The sequence below is a fragment of the Fukomys damarensis genome, unplaced genomic scaffold, assembly GCF_012274545.1.
Source record: "Fukomys damarensis isolate Sample0158 unplaced genomic scaffold, DMR_v1.0_HiC HiC_scaffold_4, whole genome shotgun sequence".
Taxonomy (NCBI): Eukaryota; Metazoa; Chordata; class Mammalia; order Rodentia; family Bathyergidae; genus Fukomys; species Fukomys damarensis.
This window is the reverse complement of record NW_022900916.1, coordinates 57240764-57267049: the sequence shown is the minus strand read 5'-3', so window position 1 is coordinate 57267049 and position 26286 is coordinate 57240764. Positions and strand designations below refer to the sequence as shown.

The 26286-nt window shown below is 36.4% G+C and overlaps 1 protein-coding gene across 2 annotated transcripts in view; it reads right to left on the bottom strand.

The window, feature by feature from the left end:
- Positions 1-26286, bottom strand: part of Col28a1 (collagen type XXVIII alpha 1 chain) — a 197379-nt gene that overhangs the window by 86258 nt on the left and 84835 nt on the right. For both annotated transcript variants that reach the window (XM_033758283.1, XM_033758285.1), the window contains exons 14-19: positions 18470-18538; positions 15327-15395; positions 9614-9682; positions 6050-6118; positions 5201-5269; positions 474-545 (exon numbers count right to left, since the gene is read on the bottom strand). In XM_033758283.1, the coding sequence (XP_033614174.1) occupies positions 474-545; positions 5201-5269; positions 6050-6118; positions 9614-9682; positions 15327-15395; positions 18470-18538 (417 nt within the window). The remainder of the gene's footprint in view (positions 1-473; positions 546-5200; positions 5270-6049; positions 6119-9613; positions 9683-15326; positions 15396-18469; positions 18539-26286) is intronic.

The window sequence follows — 26286 nt, the reverse complement described above, 5'->3', positions numbered from 1 at the left end:
GTTTTTTTTTTTTAAACAAGAATGACCTTCAGCCTTTCCATCTGCCGTTTTTTAGCAGTTTTACTGAAAAATGAGTATTTCAAATGTCGCCTCAAAATAATTCAGGATCTTTACAATGGTCTTACTTCCTGAATGCATTCACAGACTCTCCTTATGAAAAGGGGGTGGGAGAAGGTGATTTTTTTTTCTTTAAATTTAAACTAATGAACTTTCTAGGAATCCTGAGGAAACTAGATTACTGGAAAATGCCTTGGCCAAAATACCAGAGGGGATGTGAGACACTAGAGTCCTCGAATTGGTGTTCTTTCTATCTGGGATAAGTGAAAGGGGAAATTTTAAATTGTACAAATTGTTTTTCTTAAGGGTCTTGGATTTAATCTGTCCAGGATTTAATTTCAGCTCTTACAAGGCCAAGATATCGGTTTGATCCAATAGTTTCCACTCAAATAATAGAAAAGACAGTGCTACAATACCTTCTTCCCTGGGGCTCCATCTTCTCCTGGTACTCCTGGTTGCCCTGGGAGCCCCGTTGAACCTGGCGCCCCCTAGTGGACAATTAAAGATTTTATTTTCCTATGAGTATTGGTAACTGTAAAAATTACGGGAACTGCAAGTTCATATTTATCACATAGTTCCACTATAAGGAACTAGAAATTGAATATATCTACCCTTTTGATTAATGCCTCTGGGATAATTAAATGAATGGACCTTGGGCAAATTACCTCATTTGTCGGGGCTTAGATTTGCATCGTGCTACTGTGGGCTGACGTGATCCGCCCAAAATGACCTGACTTAGAAAGAGGGTCTTCATACACAAAAGCAAGTTAAGATGCGTTCATCAGAGTGGGCCCAATTCACGGTGCCTAGTGTACTGATACAAAAGAAAAAGGCCACACAAAGACAAACACAGGAGAAACACACTAGAGGAGAGAAGAGAGGCCAAGGGAGGTCAAGCACTGATGACTGTGTGGGGAAGCTGAAAGGAGATTGGAGGGGTTGGTCCTTACAAGGTCTGGAGACAGCATGGCCTCGACTTGGAACTTCCAACATTCAGAACTATGAGGCAATTAATTTCTATTTCTTTAAACCACCCAGCTTGTTGTTCTTCATTATATCAGCTCTGGGAAACCAATATAAGAGTAAAATGAAAACTTGGGGCCCTGAAGCTATTTCCAGTTCTAATAGTCAATAATTCTACTCGCTTGCAAGTTAGAGATTGAAAATAAGTCTTCAACATATTCAGAAAACATATTTACTACTTTCAAGTAGTATAAAAGTGTTCTCACTGTATTTATTAAGATCACAGAATTTTGAATTAATTGGAAGTCATTTGAACTAAACTAAAAAAGTTAATGGGGAAAAAGCACAATAAACCAATAAATTAGAAGTATAGGATCAAAACGAGAGAGAAAATTTAAAAATGCATAAAACAAAAAGGAACATTTTAAAAAACCCAATGACAGTAAATATCTTCTAGGAATGATTAATATTTTAAAAAGAAAAAGCAACAATAAACAGTACTAGGAAATCAGTTATAATTATACATAGTATAAATTTTACAGATCAGAGAAAAATCTCTGTGATTGTTTCAAATACATTGAAAAGCATTACTAAATGTATACTCTTCAAAATATAAACTAAAAAATTACATAAGAAATAAATCAATATCATTAATACATTCAAATAGTGATCGAAAATCTCTTCCTCTCCTTCCAAGACAATAGCTTTGGTTGGTTTTACAGTTAAGTCTTCCCAACTTTTAAACCTCTGAAGAGTATATTTTATGTAAAGATTTCTGAAAAATTGAAAAAGGTAAATCTATGCAATTTGATATGACCCATCCATTTCACTCTTAGGTGCTTACCCAAGAAAAATGAAAACATGTGTCCATACAAAAACATAAATATTCATAATACCTATATTTGTAATATCCATACCTGGAAACAACCAATAGTCTACCAACAGGCAAATGGATAAGTAAGTTGCAGTTTCTATGCAATGGAATATTGTTTAGGAATATAAAGAAGCAAACTATTCACACACACTACCAACTATGCCTCAAAGTAATTTATCTGAGTGAAAACAAGCCAGAAAAATATACAAACCATAAGATTGCATTTACATGCAATTCTGGGAATTATAACTAATGTGTATTGACAAAAAGCAGATCAGTGGCAAGCAGACCATTGGAAAGTACAGCAGTGGACAAGAAAATTTAGGGAAGGAGGGCAGGAGGGTTTTACAAAAGGATACTGGTAACTTCTGTGGGTAAAAGATGCCTTTGTTCATTGTGGGAGAGTTTCAAGAACACACATATGCCAACATTTATCAAACTGCACAGTTTAAATATGTATATTTCTTGTACACCAATCATACAATATTATTTTTAATGCATGCAAAAATCCCAAAAAGAATAGGCCATTGAAGTATCATAAAAAGTATACTTCATGATATATTAGATTTATCTCAAAAATACAATGATGATTTGATATCTGCAAACTGTTAATATATTACCAGGTTAAAAGAAAAAAACGCAGTTATTTCAGTAAATGCATAATAGGATAAAATGCAGTGCTCATTTATAATTAGTAAGGAGTGTTTCATACAAATGAAATAGAAAATAATTTTCTTGACCTAAGAGATGACATCTCTCAAAAAACCTACAGCAAACAGAACACTATAAAATGAAATTTTAGAAACATTTTTTAAAAGTCACTTCTTTCATCATTTTACTGAAGATCCTAAAAGTGTAAAATGATAAAAATAAGAGAAGAAAGAACTTAAAAAATTAGTTATTTTTATTTTCAGACACTATGATTGTGTACTAAGGGTGTACAAAAGAAACCCTACAATTAAAAATAATACTTGATTTGATAGGGTGACTTGATATAAAAATAAACATGACAGAACTAAAAACAAATACAAATACTTTTTAAAGACCTGTAATATTTAATTAAAAGATGTAGAAAAGGAGAACAATTCAAATTGCAAAATATTTTCCCAGAGTACTTGGAAACAGTTGTAACAAAAGAAGTATAAGGTACAAGATCTTTATGAAGGAAATAACAAATATTTTTCTAAAACAAATTAGAAAGTTTTACTCTGGAGTTGAGAAGACTTAATATTTGTTGTGTCCATCAAGGTAAATCCAATGGATATTTGTTAAGTTTGACAAGCCAATCCAAAAATGTGTATATTAGAATAAATAATAACCAGGAAAGAAGATGATGAGCTTTTCTACATCACATGACAACACTTCTTTTAAATCTGTCATAATCAAGATAGGGAGGCAAAAGCACTTACAAAAGGAGCAGAATACAGAGTTCAGGCACTGATCTCAGAAATGCAGAAAGATGATATGGAACCTGGGAGATACTGTAAATCAGTGTGGCAGAAGGAGACAAGGCAACAACTGAAGCCAGGTGCCTGAGTATAAATAGGAAAATCATCTCTACACTGACCTATGCATGAAAATAAACTCATGTGCACTTTTTAAAAATTAAAAGGCAAAACTGAAATGTTCAGAAAATATATCTTCAGGTAAAGAAATATTTTAAATAATAGTTTTAATTCATAAGAAATAATAAATACAAGATGTGGCCTAGGAAAAGGTATTTACAACCTATACAACAAAGAATGAACAACCAGATATATAAAGAATCCCAATGCACAAGAAAATAACCTAACTTCAAAAAAATAAATAAATATCCACAGAAATTTACAAAGGGAAAAGCAGAGGGCATTAGTCACGTGAAAAAGTATTAATTGAATTATCGGGAATAAAAATTGAAACAGAGATATACTTTCACACATTTCAAAGTTGGAAGGATGTAGAGAAAGGACATCAACACCATTACTGGCAAAAGGTTAAAGTGGCACAACCACCCTTGCAAAATGAAAAGTGAAGACGCGTTTGTTTGTTCTATGATCTTCCAGTTCCACTCATACTAACCAGGGTTACCTGTGCTCTGAGTCATACAAAAGGAAAGTCAGGATGCTTATGTCACCATTGTTGGCAAAGGTAAAACCTGATGAGCAATTTAAATATTCATAATGGGAAAATGGATAAATATAAAATGAGATATTATCATACAATAAAATACTACAGAGCAATTAGAATGAGTTAGAGGAAAATAAAGAAATAAAAACAGGCTAAGTATAAATATGTTGCAGAATGACACACTAGGTATAATTTAAGAACGCAATAAAGAAATATATAGTTTGTGTGTAAAAACATGTGGGAAATTAAAAATGCTTTGAATGAATGATAAATGCCAAAGTCATAAAAATGACTGTGTCTGGGGTGGGAAGAAACAGCAATGGAATTCGGGATGAGCAGGGACCTTCTCTCCCATCCTAGCTAAATCAGCAGCATTTCTTTTAAAAGCCTGAGTTATGCCAAAATGTTAGCATTTGGTAAAGTTGGACTGTGGAATATGTGGGTATTCTTTGTATTATCATCTATACTGGTGAGTATATTTGAAATATTTTACTTCTCTAAAGTAAAAGAATCTTAAGATGTTGTAAGTGGCAAAACAAATTTGAATTTATAAAGTGAGTCTGAGCTTTACTGTATTATATGTTAACTTTCTGAAACCAACATATGAATGTCTGACTGCATATTTTCATATGTATGTACCACATATGCACACACATGTAGAAGGCTTAGCATTTGGAATATTATTTAGCATATCAGGACATGCAAAAGTGTCATCTATTATTACTATAGTAACACATTTTTATCTTTTGTAATTATATCTTCATAAATATGTCATATGTGTATTCTTAGGCTTACATTTTCATTTCCTCTCAGTACCCAATATGAACAATGACAGCAGAACAATGGTGAAATTCAGTGCTCAGTGCGGCCCGTCAGATCCCATATGCCTCCCGGAGTTACAGGGAAGGGCAGGATTCATCCCTTTCTTTAGCAGTATATATGGAGCACCTGTCCTGCCATCACCATTGAGCATTCAGTAATAAATAAGGTAAAGGAGTCTTTATCCCAAAGAAGGATATGTCTTAGGGCAGCAGTATCACAAAGTAATATTACACAAGATATGCATGCAATTATAACTTTTTTTAGTAGTCACGTTTTAAAAGTCAAGACAAACAGGTTACATACAACTGGATGACACGTGCATAATGTGTATTATATTGAAATCTTGTATAATATTCTTAAATTCCCTAATTGACTCACCTTTGGACCCTGCACTCCAATTCCTACTGGTCCTCTAGGGCCTGTAGGTCCCATCTGGCCCACTTCTCCCTAAAAAGAAAAGAGAATTTGAGCGGAGACACCTACAAAAGTTAAGCAGTTATATTATAGAATGACTAAAATGGGCACAAGAGAAGCCAAGGGTGATGATTTATCAAGGACAATATTATAACAAGAAAGAACAACCTGTGCTTTCAACAATGGGCCTCAACAAAAACCTCAGGGCTCAATCATATGCTACTGAGCTGCTTCTCATTTGGGAAAAAACTAAGCAGGTGATCTCAGGTATAAGAAGCATTTCACTTATTTAACAATGGTTAGTGATTCTTTTAAGCTAGATTAAAGGTAGCTACTGTAATAACAAATATCAGATCTTTCCTTAAAAAAACATAACTAATAGTTGTATTTAGAGGATAATTTGAACCCAAAGTTCATGGGAAAAATTATTTTAGGTCATTTCTAAGTGCCTCTCTTTAACTAAGGTTCTATTAAGTACCCACTAAGGATCCATGGGGATATTGGTGAGAATGCAAATTAGCCAACCCATAGAGCCAGGGAATCATTGACAGCCTCTAATAGTTGCTCTCATTGCTAGAATAGGGTCTCAGAAACAAAAATAATAAAGAAACTAAAAAAATATTATGCAAATAAAATCTTAAAGCATAAAACAGTGCATTTTCTAAATTGCTAGAAATAACAGTTGTATTTGGTATAAAGCAGAGATCTTTGATTTTTAAGTTAATTCTACCTGTTCTCTTCCAGATACACTAACATCAACAAGGAAACAGCAATGATACTGTAAACAAACTGTGATCTCATTTAGACAGTTACCTTGGAACCAGGCAAACCTTGTCCTGGAGGCCCTTGTGGACCAGGTGGACCAATAGGACCTTGGATTCCCTTTAAAACAAGATTTTTTAAAACGTTATGAGTTAAATTGATAAAATATTTGGTTAACAATGGTTTCATGTCCTCTAAAGTGAAAGTTTAGTTCATACCCCATAATAAGTTATTCACACTACATAAACTTCTGTTGAGTGGAATGGCAGAAGCTTCTAGTCCAACCCTAGTATGCCTTTTCCCCTTCTCCTATCGTAAGAAACTTTTAGCTGGCACACGCAGGTGCCTACAGGAAAGACTATATCTCCCACTTCCCACTTAGATCAATTGATCTGTGTCAAGTTATTATACTGAAAGTTTGGGCTCTAAGATGCCTCAGCCAGCAGACAATGGTCAATGTGCGAACACTTGACTCCCTCCCTCACATCGTGGTTATGAAAGGGAGAAGACAGGAGACAGGAGTTGGGATACTCATCTCTGGAGAAAGTAATCCAGATTATAAAAGCGTTTTTTTGGTAGAAAACGGGAAAGGGTTGAATTCCTTTTCACCCCAGTCCAGAAGAAGGACTTCAGTGAGCCCATTTGCATCCTTTGGTTTCCGTTCTGGGAATATACCGGTCTGACTCAGGTTTGAGAAAGTTAAACTGGCTTGTGGTGGCCAAGAGAAATTGGCAGAATCAACCTGCATCCAGCATCTATCAGGACAAAAGCCACATGACATGTTCCTGTAGACAAATGGCATGCTAGATATGAGAAAAAGTTGGCCTGGAGCTATTTTGAATCTTGCTCCAGATACCTGGATGTGTAATAGCCCCAAAAGAGAGAAAGTAAGTCCCAAGAAAAACAGAGGCTGACAGAGAAAAGCTGTTGGAGGAGGAGTCCTTCATCCACAAGCCAGAAGGGGCAGTCTGGGGAGTCAGGAAATGAATGCCACGAACAAGAGGTGGGCTTCGCACACCTGCCAAGCCCTGGCACCAAGGAAGAGCCTCCATGTCCTGCTCACCAGCCCCTCTGAGATTCAGCTGGGGGTGGGAGGGATGTGAAATACACTCCCCCTGAAGCTTGTACCCGGATAATGAAGATTAAAGGGAAGACTGATAGATGGACTACAGACTTTCTTTCACATAAATCTAAGATTTGCAATTTACATCATCTCATCAAGTTTTTGTTACTTATTATGATCCAAAAAAATCTATAGCCTGCTTGAAATTTCCATGGCAGGCAAAAAAAAAAAAATGTCTCCACTGAAATGAATTGTTAAAGGATAAAAAGAGAAAAAAATAAAATTTTGTTTTGCTTACATCCCACAAATTATATTTGTGCAAACATGGTTACAGATAGTTATTTTTATACCTATAATGTATTACAATGTAACAAATATCATCCTTTTTTCCAGTTAGATGGTACAATTGCTTATTCAGTTTTAAGATACAAATATTATTATTCTTTTCTCTGGTTAATGAAGGTGAACAGACCAAACAATTTAGGAAGGTTAAGGTTGCTACACTATAACTATCAAACCATAACAAGAAGGAACACTTTCTGACTCTCACAATAATCTGTAGGTAGCATACAATGTGACAAGGGAAAAAAATTCACAGGATGTGCACATACGTATGTGTGTATGTGGACATTTATAGTCCACTTTACAGGAGGTGATCTGAGATGATCCAGCTTCCAAATATTTAATGGAAATCTGCAGTCCACTAGAAAGATACTGTAAACTTATTGCTGGAAACAGAAGTTCCCTCCTAAGCACATGAGAGGGAAACTTTATTTCCATAAGAGAGATAGAAATAATAATCACAAGCATTAAATGGATAAACATTTTAAATTAAGAATGAGAATAAAACAAAATATAAACAGAGGTTAAGTAGATTTTATATCATTTGTCTTAAAAGAATAAATAAATCCTTTCCTTGGGCAGGGCAATTTACAAAGAATACACTCCAGTCATTCTCCTGTCCAATAGGAGCCAGCTCTCTAGGCCACCTTTGATTCAATTTTTTCTTTCTCTTGTTAAAAAAGAAAAGGGGGTAAGAAAATGAAGAAAGTCAAAATTCAAGTAGGGTTTTTTTTTATTTGTTTTGGTTTGGGTTTGGGTTTTGTTTTGTTTTGTTGCTTATTTGGTCTGTTTTTTGTTTTGTTTTGTATTGTTCTGTTTTTAAGCCACAGAACAACAGCTTCAATTAAAAACCAGCGTTACAGGCAACAGGAAGCTGCAGGTGGAAGGTCCAGAACGGGAGCAGATTCTCTCCCTTTGAACCCCATTTTCAGCCCCACAGTGGTGACTCAGCACCAGGCAATGAAAGACCCAGAATGCAGCACTGTCCAGTGCTTCCAGGACCAGAATGGAAGCCCTGCTAAACAGAGCATACACACTAAAGAGCTTGAGAATGCGAGCAGTGGTCAAACCAGTGTCCTTGCATAGTCAAAATATCCAGTTCTTAATTATTACCTAAATATTTACTTTCAGATTTATATTGGCTTCTTCTGCACTTTAATCCTCCTAACAATTTTCTAAGAATTTTGCCAACGGCAAGGAAATGGAAAAAGGAATAATATCCAACTCTCTTACTGCTCGGGCTAACTAAAATATGTACTACTACTAATAATAATAATAAATTAGCAGATGGTTGGAAATAAACTCAAAGTTGAATGTCAACAATGAGATTTGGAATTAAACCATTTTCTAAATTCCTTTTCTCATTATCCTACACAAAGTAGCTATTCATTTTCTAGGCAACCTAATTTCAAAACAACTATAAATTTTAATCAAACTGACTTGCCATTTTCTAACCAGAAGAATAAATCTGTATTTTTTTTTTGGCCTTCACTAAATGTAGATAAAAGTATATGATAAATAACAATAGTAGACAGTGCTATTATACTATCTTTACTTTATTTCAATTTAACACATTTAGATTTAGATTTTTCCAGCTTTTCCAAAAGTTACTAGAAGGCCTTGGAAGCAGTTTCAGTCATGAATTTAGAAACATCCTGAGAGATCTTTCTTTTATTTTGACCAAGAGAGGCTAGGTGTCATTTATAAACCCTATCTATAATTCGCTTCTATTTAGGAGAATGTCCCTTATATAACTGTTTGCCTCTGATTCTGGTTCTTTTTTTATGTTTAAGACTATTTTTACATTGGTATGTGGCTGAGTTAGGAAACACTATTCTACTGGCATTGAAAGAGTAAGATTTTTATCATTCACAAAGCTTCAAGAGAAAAAACACACAATCCAACAGGTAAATGAACTATTACTCTTCCAAGAGGAACCAAAAATATTAATATTACCTCCAAACTCTTACCTTCTTAATTAGGTTTTAATATTAATAGTTACAGCACCAAGAAACAAACCATTTAAGTCTTTAAAAATTCTAAAAATAAGATCTCATAAAACTTTCTTATACATCTTCCCTTTCACTTCTGGCCTGATAGTCCATTGCAATTAGACTTCATTGCAATATATTCATAAATGTTTGCAGTGCTGGCCTTCAATGAACATCAAGATGTTCTATATCAAAGGAAAGGAAGAAAGCATAAATTACCTGTTCCCCTTGACTACCAATGCCTGGAATGCCTATTGGCCCTTGGGGTCCCACAGGTCCCAGATCCCCCTGTAGAGAAAATATCAAAATAGAACAATAAATAAAACCTTTTTTCATGCTTTGCTAATCTAGAACTAGACTAGATTTAAATTTATCTTAACACTACAAAACTGCCAACATGGAAAATCATAAAATCAAAATCATTCCTTTTGAGCAATTTATAGTTCAAACTTGCCAAAATAGTAATATTTTCACTAAATAGTACAAATTGATTAGTATTTGCATCAGTTTATATTTAGCAATCATTTTCTCACAACTCAAAATTCTTTATCAGTTGTTATAAACACTTCCTGTTGGGATTATAACAGAAATTTTAAAGTAGAGAATTAACAGAATAAAGAAAACTAGAATTTGAAAGGAAATAAGGAAAACTATTTTAATATTTTCTAAATAATGTTTCTCTCCAAATCTTATATTTTGAAAATTAAGAAATTATCTAAGAGAAGGCAACAGAATTGAAGAATTCCTCCATCTCCTTCCATGAAATAGACTGAGAAAATCAAGTGAGAATTGTCAGTGAGGACAATATCACTCATTCATTCTATAAATATTTGTTAAGTTCCCATTTTGTGCCAGGAACTGTTCCAAACATTGAGAAAAAACAGTGACTAAAGCTGTCCAAAATGTCCTCGATAAAGTTCACATTTTATTAAGGGAAACAGAACGTAGAATGAAAGACCAATAGATAAAATAAATAGGATATTGAATAATGATACGTGCTAAGTAGGAAAATTAGGGAAGGCAGAGGTAGTGACAATTTTGGATAGGGTGGCTCAAAGGAGCCAGGAGAAGCCTGGAGAAAGTATTTCAGGCAAAGCAAACTGCCAGTGCACACATAATGCCTGGCACATTTCAGAAACAGCAAGACGACAGCGTGGGTGAAGCTGGAGACCGTGAGGGAGAGTGGTAGATGATGAAGGGAGAGAAATGCAGTACTGCGTCAGGCAGAAAGATCAGCAGGGCCTGTGAGACAATAAGGACTTGAACATCCCACGAGTGAGGTGAGGACTGGTGCAGGCTTTACACAGAGGTGTGAGTCACTGACTCAGTCCTGAAGGCTCAGTGCAGAAGCTTACTGAGGAGCGGCTGGAATAAGGTCTGCATAAGAGATATGGGGGTATGGACCTGGGTAACAGCAGCACAGCAGGTGAAAAGTACCCGCGTCCTGGGTACATTTGGAAGGAGGAACCAACAGAATATGCTGCAGATAAAGCAGACTCCAGGATGTCTCTGAGGTTCTTGTCATTCACTGAGAAGGAAAAGTCTGAGGGGTAAGGATGGTGAAACCAGCAGACCTGTTTTGGATATGTTAAGTCTGAGATGCTTAAAATAGTAAGTGAGCCTATTGAGGGAGTCAAAGAGGTCCATGCTGCAGATATAAATTGGGATCCTGTGGCATAAAGACAGTATTTAATGTCATAACTGGGTGACTACACCAAGAGATAGAAAAGTAGAAATCTGAGGGCTGAATGCTTTACAGCCATCAATCACTACAGGTCAGAGAAACTAGGGAAGAACAAGGGTGGAGAATGAGAAGGAGCAGCCAGATAGAGCATTGAAGAAGGAAAGAGAAGGTTTTAAGAAGATGAGGATTCAAAACATGCTCCTGAAAGGTCAAGCAAGTTGACTACAAAGAATTGACCACTAAACTGAAAAACAGGAGTAAGCATGCTTCTTTCAGTGACATCTATCACTAGACTACATCAAGATTCACAAATATTTTCTTAAACTGTTGATTTTTGGCTTAAGGGTCAAAATAAAATCTCTTATGTAACTGATCAATGCTGTTTTGGTGGAGTGAAAGCAGACATAGATAATGCCTAAAAAGCTTTACTATTATATGATAACGTAATGTGTTTCCTTTGCATCAGCTCCAGATGTAAAAACACAAATGCCATGTCACAACAACCTTTTGAAAAGTTAATTTACTGAACTCATAGAATAACAATTCTGTTGTATTCAGTTCTCACTGCTTTAAAGGAAGAAAGATAATCTTAACATATTTTTGGAGTATTTCATAGCTACAATTGCAATCAGAACTGATCCATTTGAACTGAAACTTATATTACATCTAAAATTTATATCACTCACTATCCATCATTATCTCTACTATTTGAATACAGACAGCCTTGCTCTATCACTGACTGTAAGGCAGACAAGGCAAGGGTAAACTGACTGGAGCTGGCATTTTTGCTCTCTAATTTTTAAGGCTAATTATTTTCCAATGAGGTCTTATTTCGGGGGACAACTATAATCTGCAGATATTTTAAATAAAGCAAGTCAGTAGTAAGAAAGAATAAAGCGACATCTGACACCCAGGAGCTGACCTGACCCTGGCAGTGAGGATGTGATGCTGAACACAAACAAGTTCACAGGCTGTCGACATCAAAGTGATGGACCAAGAGAGAAGCAAGACCACTCTGTAATCACATCTGAGCACAGACAAAACACTGTCCAACTCCCCAGAAAGCACCCTAGTGGCCCCTTACACTGGTTGAAAAGAGTTGCTACTTCTTCTTTACCAATTGCAAGTTGGCCTGAGTCCATTTTCACAGTGCCTAGTCCACCTTAAAATCATTCCCACTTCCTGATGGCATTCAATTCAGACCCAACCTGCACTTTCTTCACTACTTCTCCAAAATTCCTAACACAAGCCCAAATCCTATGAAAATTCTTAGTACTTATCCTCATCCTGAGCTGCTGTCAGTTCCCCAAAGTGCACAGTCTCCATCGCACAGTCAATAAACCTTTGACCAAGTATAGGTGAACTCCTGTTAGGCCTTGCTGAGGACATCAACAGTAGTTTTCTTAAGTGAGCTCCCTTATTTACCCCAATTTTAAAGTAACATTTTTGAATGAGGATTTGAAGACAGAATACTATCCTGTGATGATGTCAAGTCAATGCCTTTAACAATGATTTTCTGTACTAAGAAAGTGTGTTGTCTTTTCTTGTTTTTTGTTTGTTTGTTTGTTTGTTTTGGGGTTTTTTTTTTTTTTTTTTTTTTTGTACCAGGGATCAAACTTAGGACCTTGCATTTGCGAGGCAGGCGGTGGAAACACTGAGCTAAATCCCCAGCCCTAAGAAAAAGTGTCTTTTACAAATGTCTGCCTTCAAAAATGTTTGCTGATCATAAAAGTCATTGAAAGTTAGAATCCAAACAAGAAAGCATTACTCTGGGCCAGGGATTTGGCTCAGTGGTCCTGCCGCCTGCCTCACAAACACAAGGGCCTAAGTTTGATCCTCGGTAAAAACAAGCAAAAAAAGAAAGCATTACTCTAAATATAAATAATGGGAATTCCTAGATTATAATTCATACCACATGGTAATATAACTTCCATATACTAGATTTATAACTACCTGGATACCTGTGTAAAGTGATTTCATATTTATATAGTTCAATACATATGTAAAGACAAAATACTTTTATTGCCATTGTTTATGTTATAGTTTAAATCTTAAATGTCCTCCAAATCATATGCAATTGGAAGGTGATTAAATAATGGTGCATTATACTATATTTCAGTGGATTCATCCATTGAAAAGATCATGGCTGAATTGCTTTGAGGAGTTGGGACCTGGTTGGAAAGTACGGGTCACTGGTGGGTGTGACCCCGGCTCCTTCCTTCTTTCTCTGCTTCCTGGTGTCAGGATATGAGCAGCTCCACTGCGTGAGGCCATTCCGCCATGCCATTTCTGCTTTGGAGCCGGCTAATCATGGACTGCAACTTCTGAAACCATAAGCCCAAATAAACCTCTCCCCTTTTAAATTGCAGGTATCAGGTATTTTGACCCAGTAATGAGAAAACTGGTACAGAGACTGGGGCCCCTGCTGTATACACCTGATCATGTAGTTCAGAAGCTTCTGGAACTTGTTTGCAGAAGGGGTTTGGGAAAGATTGTGATGTGGGTTAGAGAAGCCATAGAATGTTGTGAGCAGTGCTTCATGTGTCATAATGGTCAGAGCATGGACTGCTGTTAGCCGTGTGGACAGTAATGACAGATTAAAGAGGTTTCAGTTGGGAACAAAAACTCCATTGGAAGTTAGATTACAGGCCATGTTTGTTACACTCTGGCAAAATTTTTTCTTCATTTTCCTCTAAGATCTTGAGGCGGCCGACTAATAAATCTGACAAAAAAAATTTCAAAGACAACCAAACACCCAGGGTGTGACATGGATACTTCTGGCTGCTTTTAGCCAGATCAACGGTGAGAATCAGGAGTAAATCGCAGAGATGAACAATTTGAAAAGTTTGAAGTTTTGCCAGAAAGAAAGCACCTGCAAAGCTGGGGCAAAGGAGAACATTGTTGCTGAAAAGATTAGTATTCAAAAGAGGCCAAGAACTTTGTACAGGTTCAAGAAGAAAGATGCCTTGAGAGTATCTCAGAAAGCAGCAAGCCCTTCCCCATGGCAGCCTCAAAGGTGCAAAAGTGTAAACATTTCATTTGAGAAGAGAGCCCTAGGGTCTCCAGCTCATTCACAGCCATAGAGCAAAGTGTATACCCAAGCTCAGCCATGCAGGCAGTCAGAGGCTGCTGTTGCCATGGACCATGGAGGTTTGGAGATATTGCTTGAGCTGACAAAGACCTCGGCATCCACGTGGCGCTGGTTTATAGGCATGCAGAATGCAAGATTGTCACAGGATCATGAAGGCTTCCACTCAGGTTTTAAAGGAAAGCCTTGGAGGCCAGGCAGTGAGCCCTTGAGACAATGATACATGAAGGTGTGAGAATGAAGCCATATGTGCAGTGAAGACCTAGGAAGTTGGAGATGTCAGGAATATGAATCGTCTGCTGAGGGAAGCCAAAGGCAGTGAGCAGAGCCAGCTCAACAGAGAGGCCACTTGGACTACAACCAACAATGCTGGAGGAATAGGGTCTTTCAGACCCTTTCAAGTTTACATCTTGCCACAACCTGTCCTGTGTTCTGGACATGGAGCTACAAGATTTAATGTTTGGCTTGTAAGATTCGCTCATGCTGTAGTTCCACTCTTTTTTAAACCCATATTTCTACGTTTGAGAAGGGGAATATTTACCACGCATCATTTTATGTTGGATGTACATAACTTTCATTTTTACTTTTACAGGGGCCCACAGCTAAGAGCCTGCCTTCAGTCTCAGAACAGACTTTGGACGTGGACTTTTCAGCAATACTGCAACTGTTACGTTTGACAATTCTTAAAGATGAACTAAATGCATTTTGCATAATGAGACAGACCTGAGCTTTTGGGGACCATGGGTGGAATGTTATGGTTTAGGTCTAAAATGTCCTTTTAAAGCCTCATGTGTTTAGAAGCTGATTAAATTATGGGGATGTTACCCTCATTAGTGCATTCATCTACTGACAAGTTCTTGGCTGAAAGTGTTTTTAGGTATAGGACTTGGTTAGAAAAATTGAGTCACTAGAAGCATGACCTGGAAGGATGTATTCTAATTCTCGGCTCCTCCCTTTTCTCTCTGCTTCCTGGCTGTCATGTGAACAGCTTTTTTCTTCACCAGGCCCTTCCAGCACGCCATTTCTGTGTTGGAACCTGCTGACCATAGACTGCAACTTCTGAAACCATGAGCAAAAATATAAACTTCTCCTCAGGTATTTTGTGCCAGCAATAGAAAAGTGACTAAAACAGTTTCTATTACAAACTTTATGTACAGTACCTTGTCCCCTTTGATTGATAGGCCTTGCAGTCCTTGAGGACCAATTGGTCCTTCAGAACCTTTCTCACCCTGAAAGTATATAGGAGGGATATCAGTACACTAATAAAAATAAGGATTTATAAAGAGCTTATGCGATGATTATTGTGTGTGAATTGTGTTTCAAATGTATTTTTAAATAAAGCATTCTAATTCATTGCTCACTACAAATGAGTAATTTTTACTCTAATGTTTGCAATTGAAAAAAAAAAGTAGTCATAACATTTAAATAGGAAGAAGTCTGTCTAAGGAAAACACATTCACAGCATTGCTGAAATTGGAAAATAACAATTTGCAATTTCAACAAAAATATCTGAAATTAGCCATCTAATATATTAATCATGCAGTGCAAATAACTGGATCAAGTCTCCTTTTTCTTAATACTGCAAAAATTGGATCCAAAATATAAAATTTGATTGTATATGAACTGATATTTGCTAGAACTGAATTATTTTCTAAATGTTTTGTATTTAAAGTTATAAACGTTCATTGAAAATTTAGGTTTAGGGGCCGGGGATTTAGCTCAGAGGTTCTGCCACCTGCCTTGCAAGCACAAGGACCGGAGTTCCATCCCCAGTACCAAAAAAAAAGAAGAAAAACGAAAATTTAGGTTTAGAAGGATTCATGCAAAAATCTTCTTATACAGTTGACCCTCAAGTTATGACCAGCCTGACATATGAACAACTTGGGTTACAATCATAATTTTATTTTTAACTTCTAAGCAAAGTCTTGAGTTACAACCCAAATGGAAGCTGCTTGTGCCTTCAGATAGTCTCAGATACAGATTTAACCCTTAAAGAAATCTGAAAGGAACATTACAACATCCTTTCCTGTGTAGGGTTAATTGAGAAATCCTGGGCCAGTGTCTCTCTAATGGCACTGAGATCTGCCTGATTATAGGAGAGAGACTTTGAAGGCTGTGTAAAGAAGCCTGAGCCTTCAGTTGACCAACTTGTATTACAACAAGCCCTCGGGAATAAATTTAGTTCATAAGTCAGGGGTCCACTGTATCTATTTCTTTAATCTTATAACCTGTGTTCATGACCTGACTGTTCTTAATATTTATGAAGTTCTAGCATTTTGTGTCTCTCTATTAAAAAAAACATATTAGTCAGAAACGGCATCTATCTAATGAATTTATTACAACATAGAGTAAATTCAAAGAAAATTTTCAAGAAACCTAAGGAAAGAAAATATAGCCATATGTCTTCATATCTATAATTTTACTCATTTCTCACATTATTGCAAATTAGTCACATATAGAAACTCCTACTGGTCTAACTGGTTGGGGAATGAAGTATCTGACCAATGGAGTTTTCTGATCATCACACATTTTAGTCACATACAGTGTACTTGATCCTAAACCCACACTGAATATAATATGCTTCTGCTTTGATGAGATCAAAACCAATGCCCTTGGGTTATTATATACCAAAGCATATCATTTTATCATATTTTGTCTGGTATAAAAGCATATTAAACATATCACTAAGAATATGCCTTGGATATACCTCTTAATACATTTTTATTTGTCTTTTATTTCTTTATCTTCAAAACATTCCACACACACAGATTATAAGAGAAGTAGTCCTGGCTATATGATTTTTACAGGGTCTCATAGCCAAGAGTCTGTCTTGAATCTTAGAGGAGATGTAGGACTTGAACTTTTTAGCAATGCTGATCTAGATTGTTTGAATTAAACATAAAAAGGAATTTTCTATGGGCCAAAAAAAGTTCAAGAAACTACACATTATAAAACTTTCTGAACTGTACTGCAAAATTGCTGACCTCCATTTTCTGAAAACAGTATTTTGGTTAGTCCAAGGGCATTAGTAATGTCACCTTTATTCAACATATTTTTCCATTATTGTGATACATTTTAATGTGTTAACAAAGACCTCTTTTAAAATTCAAACGAAGCTAGTACAAATCTTTAGTTTCCGCTAATCGTCCTCCCCCTATTAAGGTTATAGTTTCTCATAGGTGAGTGGATTTGACCAGAGTGGAAGAGTCAAAATGAAATGCAGTTCTGGAGCACGAGGTCATACTGGGAAGGTGAGATTTTAGTGACCTAACAGAATGACTGATATGGAAGATCTTAGCCACTTAGAAAGCAGCCTGTGATTCTCTGGGAAGTGTTTATCTGTGCATGCACATGTTTGTCTGTGAAAATGACTTTTAAAAAAATAAAGGATTCCAAAATATAACTTTACTTACTCCAAAATTTTGTTGATATTTACCCAGTGTATTTTGGAAAACCATTTCCTATGTGCCCCTTGCCAAATATGCTATCGATTTTGGTAAAACTGCCTAGACCAGGGGATAGGAAACTACAGCCTGTTTATCATAAACACAGTTTTATTGGAGGAGCCACATTCATTCACTTATACCCTGTTTGAGGCTGCTTTCAAGCTATACCAGTTGAGTCCTTGCAATAGACAGTTTGGAATACCTCAAATTGTCTGGGGATTTAGCTCAGTGGTGCCACTGCCTGCTTCACAAGCAGAAGGTCCTGAGTTTGATCCCCAATACAAAAAAAAAAAAAGAACATGTCAAATATTTGCTATCTAGCCCTTTCCCAGAAAAAGCTGGCCATTGCCTGCAATAGAGGGACTTGAGTTTCCAAAGTTATGCATGGGAAGCAATGAAACAGTGTTAATCTTCAATTGTCAGCTCAGAGGTCTTTCTTAACACTTTGTTGTTGTGGCAAAATTACTTTCCATATTATATTTATGGCAACACTATTATAAATTGTTGTAATAGACTCTTTTTCTTATCTGTGTTTCAAAAAAAAATGTGAGCAAAATGTTGCCATAGATATGCCCAATAACTTCTGGGTATAAAGATTCTATTTACAATTCCTCCTTTAAGGACTACAAACTATGTTAAGAGCTTTTTTCTATGTAATTTCATATGAGATACATGAAATGGAAATCTGTTGAATTCTTATTTTATAATTCAAATTTCACCATAAGGGGAAATTTATATATTGGTTCACTTAATAGGATGCAAGTGGTCAGGACAATACTTGACATATAATAATTGGCATTTTAATTTATGGCCATGCAAGACAAAGCACATTTTCCTAGTTGAGAAGCTATTGTTACCTTTGGTCCTGGTACTCCTTCTCCAGGTAAGCCCCTCTCTCCTGGTGCTCCCTCAGGACCTCGGAGACCCTGATTATGGAAGGAGCAGAAGGGGAAAGAAAAATAGAAGGAGGAGAAATGGAAGAAAGGAGAGAAAGGGAATGGTTATGTTTCAGTTCACATGGACATGGTCATGAATAGTTCTACTAAGATTTCAGTGAGTCCTTCCAGTCAGCTTGACATGGATCAGTAAAATGGTAGAATTGTGAAAAATATTCCTACTGTATTAAAGATATGTACCATTTGATTGGCATAAGAGCTTCTATTCCAGTGTCCTCAAATTAGAAGAAGTTTTAAATTAAATGATGCTTCAGAATAAGGATTAGGAAATAAATCCTATGAGAAAAAGCTAAAAATTCATGACTGTGAGATGTGAAGGAAGATACAGATAACTTAATAATTTGATTTAGACAAGAGTGATAGAGATGCCTTCTTTCCCTTTGTTTTTTTCAAAATGGAAAAAATGGTCATAGGTATACGTCTGCAGCACAGTAGAGTGGAGCCTTGACAGGTCTTCTTCCCTCACTGAATGGAATTCACACTTAGCTCCAAACAGTGTCACCTGGTCTCTTCTACATGCAAAGCTGACCTGAGTGGACCCCCACTGGAGATAATTTAAATTACTTGGAGTAGTATGTACCTTTAGAGAGAACAGTCATATGTGGCTATCAGCAACCATGAGAAACCTGTATAGCTGGTATTCCAGTTAGATAGACTGTTAGCTTATGGCCCATCTTAAAACTGTTTTTGCTTTCACAGGCATGGAAGATTTTTATTCCTTTTGATTCTTATTATAAGAGATCTCTGTTAATTGATCTACAAAGCTCTGACTAGTCTTTTTTATAATTATAAACCTAAAAATTATAAAAGTTATTATAATTCAACTTGGCCAAATACATCTGAGTGCACTCTGATTTATAAACAAGTTGTCTTATTTATGTGTGTGTGTGTGTGTGTGTGTGTGTGTGCATGTGTTTCCTCAATTTGTTACAACATGTACAGCTCTTTTGTTTGAGTTTTTTTTACTTGTGGAATTTTGGATTTTTTAAGATGTTTGCCTGTAACTCAAGTCACCTTATAGAAAGACATGCTTCTCCTAGGTTGCCAGATGATCCAAATAATATCAATTGATGTTACAAATACAGTACATATTGTTGTACATATAAAATAACTCAGGGATCTTTCATTGGTCAAAAGTATTATGATCTGGCTTTCATAGGTCATCTAAAAGTTTGTTAAGATAAAAAAAAAGATTCTTGGGTTTAGGAAAACTACTAGACAGGACTCCCCTTCATAACTTCATAAATGAAGGAGTGGCTACCTAGAAAAAATTTTATTCCAACCTTTGTTCACAGAGGGGTCCCCAATAATTTCCATAACCTTGTGGAAAATACATTGCAAAACCTTATTGTGACATGTATACATTGGTCATGGTCAAAAGGCTAAGTTTTCTGTGGGAAAACAATAAGGTTTTATTTAAAACGCTCTTGGTACAAATAAAATTAAAGGACAAAGGGTTTCATGTAACTGATACTCAATGTTATTTCATGGTGTATATAGTTATGCCTTCTGGGTATACAAGTCTTCTAGGATATTTAAGGTAATGATGTTTTTCACTCGGGTGTCTGCCTTTCTTTTGCAGTACAGCTACTTGTGATAAGAGATACATGTCAAGCTAGCATAAGATAACCAGTCAAATAATAGTTTTCTTAAAAACTTATGTGTTGTATGTTATATGTGCACCACACTTAGGGATGCTCAGTCACCAGTTGAAACAATGTCACACACTAAAATTAAAGGTTAGACATTATGAACTCCTAAGGTACATTTATAGGCCAATATGTGTGTTCTCTTTAGATTGTATCCTACTAAAAAAATAACAAATAAGGGCTTTCTTTATGTCATTTAATGTCTTGTGATGAGATGGAAGTGTTTGACTAAAAGACTATTTCATACTGATGAATGTTTATGTGTTACAAAGAAAATGTCATCATAACTGTCATGCTAAAATACTATGTGTGGCTCTTGATCTTAAGATTCTCTATAATATATAACTGTTGTCTGTTAATATTCCATAGGGATTCAACTACTAGAACAACTATGGTTGATAAGAAATAATCGCCCCTAACTATGCTTTATATTTCAAAGTGCTTAATGTCCAGACAAAAGTATAATAGGTAAGCTCACTGCTCCTACTGCACTGCTGATGTCACTGATCTTCTCTTCTGGGTGTTCAACAACTAAAATTTGGAGATCAAAACTAGAAAGGTAACTTGGGCTATGAAGCCAGCCAATATTTTGGCCCTGGTCCCTCCAAGTCTACAAGATCCAGGACACAAGGAACCTTCCCTATAGGATCCAACATCTTTGATAAGACATTCAGTCTCCTGAGAAGGGAGACTGCTGGGCACAAGAGGACAAATATACCATGTGACAAAGGCAGGTCACCACAAGGGGAAAGTCTCACATGCTTTCACTGAAAGCAACATGGTCAAGCAAGGCCATGACCCATCCTGACAGCTGACACAGAGGAGCTGAGAGGTTCTATACATGGTTCCAAAATAATTCCTGAAGAGACTTAACTGACCTTGATAGATAGCAAGAGGTTCATGTTGTCTGACACAGGTCTCACTTTAACTTGGTCTTACACACCCAAGAGAAAATAATAACCAAAAGAGGTATAAAATAATGCCATAGTAATAAAGCTAGATATAAAAAGGGGCTCCAGTCACTGACCCCTTCCGTCAGTTTCCAGCTCTACCAGGAGCAGATGGTGCATTTCAATTTCTAAGTGTGACTTTCTCCCTAACCTGCCCTTTCATTCTAGTATGTTCATGCTTAAATTATTCACACTCTAATTTCTTGGAAGTTTTGTTTATTCTTGACTAGAGGCTGCCAAATTCCAAGTGGTCATACAAATGGAACCAGTGACAAATATGCTAGACTTCTTGTACTTGCAGACTGAACCTGTAAATACCTCATAACTGCTAAACTATACTACTTCTATGTTGGATTCTGAAGTCCCCTGGACCTTCTCCTTATCCTCTTTGTGGGCTATTTTCATAGCAGTCCTGCTGACCTGATAATTTAGCCCAGGCATCCTTAACTGTTTCTTTGGCTTTTTCCCCTCCAGACTTGAAAGCTATTTAGCTACCAAGATGACAATGCCAGGAACCTACTGAAGGCCTTTAGATAAGATTTTCTGTAGAGAACTCTAACTGCTGATCATACCTGTGGACCCTCTTCAGCTGGAAGTAGCCAGAGCTATCTTTGCCTTTTGCCCCTTCACAGGAGTTAAGGGTGGAATATTGCAGATAAATAAGTTAATTAGATATCTTATAGGCAGTTAGACAGGGTCTCACTCAAGGAGCCAACACAGCAAGGAGCCAACATGGCAGACAATAAAGATACATTCACTGTGGCCAGAATTATAAAAGGAGAGAAACTACTATACCCTTGTGCTTCCCCTAGGGATAAATACCAGTAATTGATATTCTAAATATGTATCAATCACGTGGGTGGGGGGCTAAGGTCTTAGCTCAGCCTTTCCAGGAAATATCCCTGAGCCCCACCCTTACTGAAAATCCTTGTACGCTTGCTACATTTGATCCCCATTTAATCACTATTACCTGGGTGACTGTACTTATGATCTTATTGGTTGGTCATGGTTTTGCCCCGCCTTGTAATTTTCCATTGGGTCTTACATTTTTGTACTACTTTGTACCCACCTAACCACATGGCTTTGCTGTATAAAGTATCTTGGAGAAGTGGGGTGAGCGTGCAACCCACTTTCTGGTCCCTCTTCTGGCTCTCTTAGACAGAAGCTTTATTTTCCTCAATAAATTTTTCCTACTCTTAAAAAAAAAAAAAAGAGTATCAGGAGAGTCTAGTCAAGCTGTTGTAAAGCATTGACCATTGCTTACATGTGTTTTAATTTCTGTCCTGATAAATGTAAATTAAAATTTGAATTATTTCAGTAATTGGTTGATAACATAAATTGCTATCTTCATAGGATTATTGAGAGGAAACACGATTTTCAATCTCAATGACTAAAATTAAGAAGCTCATGTAACTGTTGCATCAAAAGTCCTTAGGAGAGGAGAGGGTTTCTCACATAGATAAGCAAAACACACTGTCCAAGGCTTTGCAGGAGACTGACAGAAAACATCCTAAATGAAAAATGAATACAACAACGAGGTCTTCATTTAAACCAGGAACTTTTTAAAGCTAGAAATTGTTTCTTTTTCTTCTTGCCCAGAAGGCAATAAAAAAAAGTCAAAAAGTTATTAACAACAAGAATATTCAAAGCACAAAATGGAGCTTTTGCTCTAATAAACATAAAGAATAATTAAGGTTCCCTGGCTAGGGAAGCCAACCTATGACAGAACACAGCTGAATCCCCATGACCTCTGAAGCCAGCACCTTCTGACTCTGGGTGATCTTTGAGTTTGAGATGAGCAGTCCAAGGTTATTTAAGAGAGGTCTGCTGGAGAGCCCGATAGCAAAGTAGGACACAGCACTATGCTCTTCAGCAATTGATCATTTGTAGATTCGTACATAAGAAATAAAATTAACCATATCCTAGTGTTTATTTTTGCCTTTCCCTAATATTGTATATTTTAAAAGATAGTCATCTTTAAAATGTATGCATAGATTCTTTCATAAAAGACTTTAATTAAAAGGAAAATCTTACATCTAATTCAATTTAAATTGCAATGCTCATGGGAAACCTAGCTTTTAACATTCTACAACTTTAATCAAAGAACTAATATACAAGACAGCTTGCTTGAATGGCAGAATAATTAGCTAGGGAAAAATTAAAAATGAGCATGAAAACTGGATTGCAATCCAAACTGAAGAGGGCCAAGTTAACATCACACCCTTTGACAAAGAGAATATTAGCAAGTTATGCTCCTTCCCTAATGATGTGACAAATGAAAGTACACAATTTACATGAAACATAAGGACATCCTTTTTAATCTCACAAAAATTTTTTATTCATTCAACAAAGATTTATCAACCACCCAATAGGAAGAAGGAACTCTGTTAGGTTCTAGGAATAGCAAATAAACCTGTTCCTAGTCTCTTGGAATTTAGTCTTGCATTATAGTTAAAAGCAAATTTTAATGTGTTTTGGACTAAAGTTCAAGTCCTAGGTATTATTTACTAGCAACGTGACCTTAACCAAGTAATTCAGTCTCTCTGAAGCTCAATATGGACAGAAAAATGGTGCCAGTATTAATATCTACCTCAACCGCAGGTGTCAATATGAGGATTAAATCAGAGAGATTTAAAGTTGCTACATATTAAGCAACTCCAGATATTGTGATTATCAAAACTATTTTATTTGAGTCCCACAATTGCTACAAATTGTCCTTTTGTGGAAGTGTTTACACAAAAGGGAGTCTGGAGGGAATGGTTTCCATTAAACCATGTGGCCAAAGCATGGTGCACACACTGAATCTTCCTGCTCTGCCTTTCTATTGGCTATGGTGAAAGTACAATGAGGACTTTAAGAAGTTACATGTTAAAGCTGCTGAGAATACCATCAATGCTCATGAGCAAGCAGTTAGGAGATTGTATAAATCAGTGATCCGAAGCTTAATTACTCTAAACCACTAGAGGAATATTCCACATATCAGTATGTTCTCAGGTTTTCCAGTCATATATCAGGTGGAAGATGATTATTAACCAGAGAAGAGAAATAGCAAGTGCTTGGATGAGACAAGTCATATATTTAATTTGTTAGGGAGTACCAAAGGATCATTTTTTAAACATTTTAATTAAAGGATAATAGTTGTGTATCATTTTGAAAAGACATAAATGCTTCTATAAAAATCTCAGTGTCCTTTTCCAAGGCCATAAGAACCAATTACAATATGACATACTTATTCAGCTACTAACAAACCTCTCTAATAAAAAAAATCTAATAGAGGTAACTATCAGTTAACACAGTTGAATCACTGAAATGCTTTACTGAGACATTAACAATGAGATAAAATAAAATGGCTCATTATATTTTTCTTAATACTTTCTATAATAAAATCAATAGTGCTAATAATAACTGACTTCAATATACTCTGCAAGCATTAAAGATAAATGTGCCAAATAATAATAAAAATTGGCCATTATCTTAAAAGAGTGTCATCTACTTGATCCCAAACCTCAAAGTAATTAGAGTTCTGCTTCAGGGGATTTTTTTTTTAACTGAGAGTATTTTGAATAACCTTGCACAAAAAGCAGATTATCCTAACAGTCTCAGTCCATTTACTTTTTATGAATCAGCTATACTTGCCGAATCAGCAAAAAACTAGTAGTAATCACATAAAGATGATAGCTGACTATTCAGAGTTAGGTATTGGAGATAGAATATTCATTTAATCTATCAGCAGATTTACCTTACCATCACACCATTTAGAAAATCTGCACAGCAAATGAAGCAGCTAACAGGATGAAGAGACAACCTACAAAATGGGGTGGAGAGATTTTTGCCATCTATTCCTCAGATAAAGGATCAATATCTATAATATATAGAGAATTAAAAAATATTACCCCTGCTCCCCTGCCTGTGTGTCACCAACCCCAGCGAGGAAAGTGAGACTTCAGAAGGCCGTTGCGAGATCTGCACTCACTCTGGCCTGCTTGGGCCCACTTGGCAGGGCTGGGTAGCCACACCCTCCCCTTCCTGCACCAGCACCAGCTCCAGTAAGGAAGGTAGCCACGTGGGTGCCCCTGAAACACTCCCCACCCCCACTCTCAGACCTCCTGATTGCGCCAGTCCTTGGACTCACTCTGCAGAGGCATAGGTGGTCATAAAGGGTATATTTCTGACCTCCCAACTTTGAACATCTTTAAAGAAAGGGTGGGGGAAACCATTAGTAGAACTATGGAGAGTTCAACCATTCAGGAAGTCGGGGACCTCATTCTGGGCCTTGAGGCCTGAGGTCAGTCTGAATCCTGGGGATCTACTATTGAATAGGTGAGATCAAAGGACTTGCTTCTGTGCATGGCTGCACATGGTGTATATTATGACAGCAAAGATATAGTCTGAAAGAGGCCATTCAAATTCATTTTTTTCTTTCTTTTCCTCATTCCACTCTGCAAATTCTTTCTCTTTTCTGTCCTCTTTCTCCAACTCAGTCTATTGCTCCACCATATTATGCCTCACCTCGCTTTCTATTCCTGCTCCTGCCCTAACTCAGACATCTTCTTTTATCATTTTTTCTTTTTTCTTTATGTTCTTTTATTCTATCATTTTACATCACACATGGGTCAATAGTTTCAAGGGAAAGTGAGCCTCTATTACTGCTAAGGGGATATATTCTTGTCTTTATTCTTGCACCCTGTCTATCCCTTTTGAATTCAATAGTTTCCTAAAGTTTGTGTGGTCATTTTATTTCTTCTGGCTTCACTTGAAACCTTCTCCAATTCTTTCACTTATCTACTTCTCTCATCCTAACTCTGTCTAAGCCCCCATCCTAAATGGTAGAGATGCTATATTGAAAAGAATATTCACTGCAAATACATCTTGGCCTGCTTCTTGATTTTAATTTAATTCACATGATATAAAAGTGATAGATTAGTGACTACCATAAGTGGTCAATTTGCAAGTTGTGCTTGATCCTATTGTGCTGTTGATTGTATCAATTGGGATAAAGAATTGTGATTGATTTAATAAGTTGTTTTCTCCAATACTATGAAAATGAGAATGTCTATGAGTCATTAGAGACTCAAAAGCTAAAGCACAACTATATCAGGAAAATTTAAGAAATAACCCA